This window comes from Camelina sativa, chromosome 20, assembly GCF_030686135.1.
Source record: "Camelina sativa cultivar CO46 ecotype springtype chromosome 20, ASM3068613v1".
NCBI classification, from domain to species: Eukaryota; Viridiplantae; Streptophyta; class Magnoliopsida; order Brassicales; family Brassicaceae; genus Camelina; species Camelina sativa.
Window position 1 is genome coordinate 31,870,914 of NC_141899.1, and position 7,473 is coordinate 31,878,386.

The following is a 7,473-nucleotide window of genomic DNA, read 5'->3' on the forward strand; positions in this document are numbered from 1 at the left end:
GATTAGAGGAAGAATGTAAATAGAGTTTTCGAGAATGATTTAGGAGACAAAGGTTTGATTTTTCGAATCTGAGAGATGATTGAGGAGTTATCGTGAGACAAAAAGTATATATAATAGGCGAAGCGTCGCTTTGGTTTACAAAAAGTACCCATTCAACGCTTAATTAAAACCGAACCAAAGCGACGCTTCGCTTAATACCCCTTCAATAAATTAACCCTTCGAAATCTTATCCATTAAAATCTTACCCCTTCAAAACTTACCCCTTCGCTGTTTCCAAGTGACTCTTCGCATATTACCCCTTCAATCTTCTTCCACAAAAAAAACTTAAGCGATTCGAAATCAAAATTTGAAATCTTCTCTATCTCTTCAAATCATCTAAAATCGTTGGAGCGTTTTGCTTGGTGTTTGATTACGAAGCAGTGAAGGAGACTGAAGATGGTGAAATCATAAGAAATTTAGGGTTTTTGCAGTGAGAGAGAAGAGAGAGAGAGATGAAGAAGAGTAAGAGGAAGGGGAAGGGGAAGGGGAAGGGGAAGAGAGAGAGAGTGTGGCGACTTGATTTTTACAAGAGTATATATATATATATGGTTTTTAATCGTTGTAGGGTTTTACAAGAGTATATATGGTTTTTAACATGTTTTAAAAGGGTTTTAACATGTTTTAAAAGGTTTTACAAGTTGTTTTAAAAGGTATATATATGGTTTTTAATCGGTGTAGAGTTTTACAAGAGTATGTATGGTTTTTAACATGTTTTAAAAGATTTTACAAGTTGTTTGTAAATGATTTTAAAACAGTACGACTTGCTATTTTAAAAGGCATTACAAGTTGTTTTGAGAAAATGGAGTTTACAATACCACAGACTGAAAGTATTTTATTAAAAAGAACAAATTCAAGTTGAATTAAAGAGAGAGAGAGAGTTAGATAGCTGCAACACAACTAGATTTGTTGTGTCCACACTGACCGCACCTACTGCATTTGTATTGTTTTGAATTTGTCTTAGCCTTTCCATACTCCCATGAACTAGCTATTCTCTTTTTCTTTCGCCTGCCACTAGGTATACGAGTAGAAGGTGGCCGAATAGAAGAACTAACACTCTCTGGAATCTCCCAATACTCCATATCACCTACTGGGTGAATGCTCTCTGAATATGCTAAACGCCATCTGTAAAATAAAAAAGAGGAAGATAAGACTAATATAACTTTGATAAACCTTTGAAAAACCTTGTAAAACCTTTTTTAAACTGTTTATAAACCTTTTAAATAACTTATAAAACCTTTTAAAACCTTTTAAAACATTGTAAAAACCCTGTCGGATCCGTTACTTTAGCAACCTTTTAAAGACCTTATTAAAGAAGAGAGTTATAACCTTTCAGTGGAATGATAATCATCAACAAACATGTTTTCATTGAGATTGACATGTTTTGCAGCAGCAATTCCATGTGCACAAGGGAATTTGTCAATATCAAACATACAGCATGTGCATTTCCTTGTGTCCAAATTCACCATATATGTCTTTAAAGCTGCTTTAACCTCGAAGATATTTTCATTTACTTGACTAACTTCAAGCCAGCGGGTAGTATTATTAAAAGATTCATTCATCTTATTCCCAACTTTTGTAGTAACAGCATATGGATGTCGACAGCTCTCCTCACGTCGTTCATTAAACCACCTAGTCAAAATAGACCTGATTGTATCAAACAGGCAGACAATTGGATACTCACGAGTCTCTTTTAACCTGGAGTTAAAGGACTCGGCACAATTAGATGTCATAATGTTGTACCGGTTAGAAGGAGAATATGCACGTGACCATTTCCTAATATCAGCTTGCCAAAGATATTCTCCAAGAACCGGATCACCATTGGAAATTTGAGTGAACAAATAATCAAAATCATACTGAGTGTAAGCTCTTGAAGCATCATGAACAACTGGAAGAAGAGAAGCAGAAGCTCTAAATCGTGTTTCCAGGTTCTTTTGCAAGTGGAAAGTGCAGATCCCATGATGAGCATGTACATAATTTACTGATAGCGCAGTTGCAATTGAAGAAGCCCGATCAGACACAAAAACTAGATCCTCTTCATCAGGAATAATAGTCTTCAAACACCGCAAAAACCAATCCCATGATGCATCATTCTCAGAATCAACAACAGCAAAAGCAATAGGATACAACTGAAAATTACCATCCTGAGCTGATGCAGCAAGCAAAGTTCCCTTATATTTTGATTTCAAATGGGCGCCATCAATAGAAATAACTTTTCTCATCAACTTAAAGCCTCTAATTGATGCACCAAAAGCCAGAAAACCATATCTAAACTTATTATCAGAATCAGCTTTGATGTAAGTGATAGTACCTGGATTCTTCTTTTCTATCATGTGAAACCAACTCGGTAAAACCTCATAACTATCAGCAGGTATACCCCTAGCAATTTCTGATGCATGTTCTTGAGCTCTCCATGCTTTTGAGTACGAGACACCAACTCCATGGTCATTCCTAAAAATTTCCATGAGCTGTTTGGGTCTGAGAGGAAGCTTTCCTCCTGCAAAATGGTTACTAACCAAACCAGCCAAAGTCCTTGCAGTTGCTTGGCGATGATTAACATTCCTTAAAGCAGAGTCACAGCTGTGCTGACTACTATACTTTCGAACAACAAAGCTATCTGATGCTTTAGACTTAGTTGCAAGTAGCCTCCAACTACATTTTTCATCAATACATTTAAGAACATACCTCTTGTTGTCTGACTTAAAAGTATGAAACTCAAAACTGTGCTTGACTGCATACATCCGCATCTGACTTCTCATTTTTGTTTTGTCTTTGAATAACTTTCCACAAAACAGTGAATCAACATCGATTAGACCAGTTGAGTGTGAAGAACAAGATGGATACCCAACAGAGGTTGTCATGTTACGAGGAACACCCTCAACATATGAATTTGGTATTGGTTGATCCTGAAAGTACAAATAAATGGTTTTTTAAAAGGTTTTACAAGTTATTTAAAAGGATTTACAAGTTATTTATAAGGTTTTACAAGTTATTTCAAAGGATTTAATAAGGTTTACAACCGTTTTCAAAAGGTTTTTTAAAGTGTTTAAATGTAAGTTACCTTAGTATGAGTAGAAGTAAAATCATCAGAATTGCCAGTATATTGACTTGAAGAAGCAACAGGAGAACAATAAAAACGAGGAACACCCTCGACATATGGATTTGGTATTGGTTGACCCTGAAAGTACAAATCAATGGTTATTTAAAAGGTTTTACAAGTTATTTAAAAGGTTTTACAAGTTATTTCAAAGGATTTAATAAGGTTTACAACCGTTTTCAAAAGGGTTTTTAAAGTGTTTAAATGTAAGTTACCTGAGTATGAGTAGCAGTAAAATCATCAGAAGTGCCAGTATATTGACTTGAAGAAGCAGTAGGAGGATCACTCTCGACATATGGATTTGGTATTGGTTGACCCTGAAAGTACAAATCAATGGTTTTTTAAAAAGATTTTACAAGTGATTTCAGAGGATTTAATAAGGTTTACAGTTTTTAATAAGGTTTACAACTGTTTTCAAAGGTTTTTAAAACGGGTTGAAGAGGCAATAAAAACATTTATACCATTGTAAATTACCCGAGTATGAGTATAAACATCAATAACATTCCCAACTAACAGATTTGAGCTTGTTTGATCCTGAAAGGATTTGTAAAGTATTTAAAACGTTTTACAAGTGTTTTCAAAGAATTTTATAAGGTTTTGTAAGCAATAAATAATTTAAAATTCTAAAGTAGAAAGTTACCTGAGTAACAGCAGTAACACTCTCAATAAAAGGAGTAGATCTAGGTTGACCCTGATAAAGAAACATTACTCAAATCAGTTACTTTTCTAAAACAATATTAGAAAGAACAAGAGAATGAGTTTACTAAAAATACCTGCTCTACAATCTCACAAAAATCCTCAACAGTAACACATAGATGAAGAACTCCTCCACTTTGTGCATATTTGAGTTTAAAAGCTTCAAGCTGCCTGTCATTTCTAATAAAGATAGGAATACTACCTATAGTAGAAGACTTAGCAGGCAATGAATAACTTAGCTTTAAACATTGTGCCTGAATATCAATGTCAAAATCTTCTAATAGAATTTTTACCAACTCACTAAATCTAGTATTCTCATCAATGTTAATCAAAGAAGCTCCCCTTTCATTATCAATCTCAAATTCCCAATGAATGTTGTTGTTCAACTTCCACAAACCACATACTGAATACAATTCAATCATTTGTACACCCAAACAAAACCTGAGAAAACAAACCAATAAAACTACATTAAAAGAAGAGAGATCCGAACAACTATATCAAAGAATAACAGTAGATGTCCAAAGATCTAATAAAGGACATTATTATCACGAACAGATCTAAAAGAGCAAGTGTTAAGACCTAAAAAATTCTGACATCAAATTTGAAATCGAAACAACAATCTAATAGCTAACACAAAATTGAAATTGAAATCAAAACAAAAATACAGAAACAAGCTTACACGATGGGAGAAAAAGACCTAAAAAATTTCAATTTATAACGGCGGAGGAGAGATTTGCTTTATAAGACCTAAAAATTCAATTGCTCAATACGATGGGAGAAGAAGAGACGAAGACGAAGACGATGGGAGAAACAATGATAACGGCGGAGGAGAGATCCGACCGGAGAAGGAGAGATGTCTCCGGAGAAGAAGAGACGAAGACGAAGACGAAGAAGGTCGACGGCGAAGGAAGGTATAATTATAAAACAAGGGCAAAAATGTCTTTAAAAAATAATGGAAGGGTATAATTAAAAATGATCATCAAAGGGGGTATTATTAAAAAGGGGTATCAAAGAAAGGGCATTAGTAACAAATTCTCTATTTATTTTTACTTAAACTTAAAATTCAACTCATTTAATCATATACATAAATTCATACTTTAAATTTACTATTTACTACTAAATTGCAACTGAAATTACATAAATTGTGAATTGACTATTGTTTTCCTACATTTATTTTCAATTAAACACACTATCAATTATAATTGTAACTCCTCTAATTAAATTATTTTAGAAATATAACTTCTATCACTTCAAATCCTATAAATAATGATTCTCACATCCTCCTCCACCATATTCAAATTCTAAATATTTTCTTTCTTTTGTTTATGCTTTTGCATGGGTTAAAAACTCATTGTAAGTGTTTAGTTATATACTTAGTTGGATATATCTTATGTTGAGTTTTCAATTTTTTTTTTATGTATTGCTTCCTTCCTTCTTTGTTTTCTTATTATTTTAATTTTAAATTACATATGTATAATAAAAATTTGATGGCTATACAAAAAAACTTATCATGTAGATTCAAAAAAATATTAATTTTGATCATTGCACAGTAAGATAATCAAGCTAAAGAAATCATCTATGTAGGGAACGTACTTAATCTATATAAACAACTTTAACTTATTTGGATTTTAATTATTTAACTCTTTAGTTTATGTAGCAATTCATATGATTTTATAGGGAATGTATTTAATTTATATAAAAAATTAAACTGATTTGGATTTTAATTATTCAACTCTTTAGTTTATGTATTAGAACATAAACTAAATTATTGAATATCATAGTATATACTCATTTTTATTATGTACAATATACAATATTTGTTTTACCTTGAATAGTCAAAAATATCAAACAAAACTAGGGGCATTTGCATAAATACCCTTTTTACTATACCTTTTTGCAAAATACAATTTTTGTTCTTCATTTTCAATAATACTCTTTTTAATATACAACATAACTAAATTTTAACCCTAAACTCCAAATACTAAACTCTACCCCCTCAAAACTATATCCTATATCTAAAATAGAGAATCCAAATCAAAAACAAAAAATTCTAGAAGTTAATTTTACACATTATAATTGTGTGAATGAGGACAAAAATGAAAATAACCAAAAAAATGGTATTTTTGAAAAGGGGTATCAACAAAATGGTATTTCTAACATTATCTCATATGAGATAATGAGATCTATTATGCAGGCTGAACAATAAAAATAAAAAAATTTGATAAATATGTATATATAGTTATATTGAAATACTTTTGTTATTTGATATTGTAATGATTTGAATAAATAAAAGTTGATTATTGAATCTAGGAAATTTATTTGTTACATATATATTGAATTTCAAACTTCTTTTCTAATACCACTTTTGAAAACTACGCCTTTTAAAAACTTTATTAAAAATGCCACAAAAAAACTGAAATACGTGTAATCTTAGAAAAATATACATAAACTATCTATAGATATATGTGTGTGTGTGTAAAATTTTATAAATATTTTATAAATACCTTTTAAAAACCTTTCAAAACCTTATAAATTTGACAAAAAAAACCTTATAAATATTTGGATCGAGTCTCTAAGTAGTACGTACTATCTAGAAATATTTTATAAATCTTATAAAACTTTATAATTTTGCATATTTAAAAATGGATATTTTTAAAAATAGATAGATGAGAGACACATTTCTAAAAATATTGGCAAACTTTATAATTATTAAATTAATTAAAATTAATTAATATAACTAATATAGCAATCCGCGCATATGCGCGGACTTTTACCTAGTAACTTAAATATAGACCACTATTGTTTCTTGATTTGCAGTTTTGCACACAACTTTTTTTTGTCAAAATGTATCTATTACTGGTTGCCTCTAAATAATAGATGAACCTCATATTTTGTGTTGGGAAGATGTATGGGCTAACGGGGACTAAACCCCCATATCATAAGAAAGAAATACAAATCTTATTTCTATTCATTTTCATCTCACTTTTTCTCATTTATCCTTTTTAAAAACACTATTTTATTTTTAAGAACCAATTAAACATTAAGAGAAACATAATGTAAAAATTAAAACATTAAGTGTGGGAAATCTAGAACGTTTACTAAACGGATGAAAATTCAATAATTGAACTGTTAATAAAAAAACAGATAGAAAAATTTAGATAGTTTGTTGAACTAATAAAATTGTTTTAAATCAAAAACATACATTTATTGGGTCTTGCTGATGATCATCATCACACAAAGACAGAAACAAAAGTATCACACAAAGACAGAAACAAAAGTATCACACATAATCTTTTAATAAGAATACAGAGCCAAAACACACTTAAAATTTTCTTAATAGCAGTAAAGATAGTTTTTGGCGACCGTTTATTTAGTAAGGATGGTACGTGCTTCCATCTTCTTCCCAAGAGAGAATGAGAACTTCTCCTGGTTCCACATTGTAATATGCAAGTGACCTGTTGTCCTTGAATAAACCGGTTTTTCCACTTAACTTCTGTCTGCTTGCTGGAACTAACAACAGTAGCGACATGTTCTCTTTCAATCTTCCCACGCAATAACGACGGCACAAAGATCTCACGGTGTCCATAATCCTTGTATTTGGGAATATAAAGATTGATTTTAGCAAAACCCTGAAAATGTTTATA

At 31.1% G+C, this 7,473-nt stretch overlaps 1 protein-coding gene across 1 annotated transcript; it reads right to left on the minus strand.

Annotated features, from left to right (window-relative positions):
• Positions 1–783: 783 nt before the first annotated feature.
• Positions 784–2,936, minus strand: LOC109131269 (uncharacterized). The gene is made up of 2 exons (XM_019241972.2): positions 1,366–2,936; positions 784–1,161 (listed from the first exon to the last, which is right to left on the minus strand). The coding sequence occupies exons 1-2, from the start codon at positions 2,895–2,897 to the stop codon at positions 918–920; spliced, it is 1,776 nt and encodes a 591-aa protein (XP_019097517.2). The 5' UTR covers positions 2,898–2,936; the 3' UTR covers positions 784–917.
• Between the last annotated feature and the right edge of the window lie 4,537 nt (positions 2,937–7,473).

Excerpts from the sequence above, each read along its gene's own strand:
- LOC109131269 (XM_019241972.2), bottom strand. The coding sequence starts at position 2,897 with ATGACAACCTCTGTTGGGTATCCATCTTGTTCTTCACACTCAACTGGT. Across the intron at positions 1,162-1,365 it reads GATTATCATTCCACTGAAAG|ATGGCGTTTAGCATATTCAG; the intron begins GTTATAACTCTC and ends TTTATTTTACAG.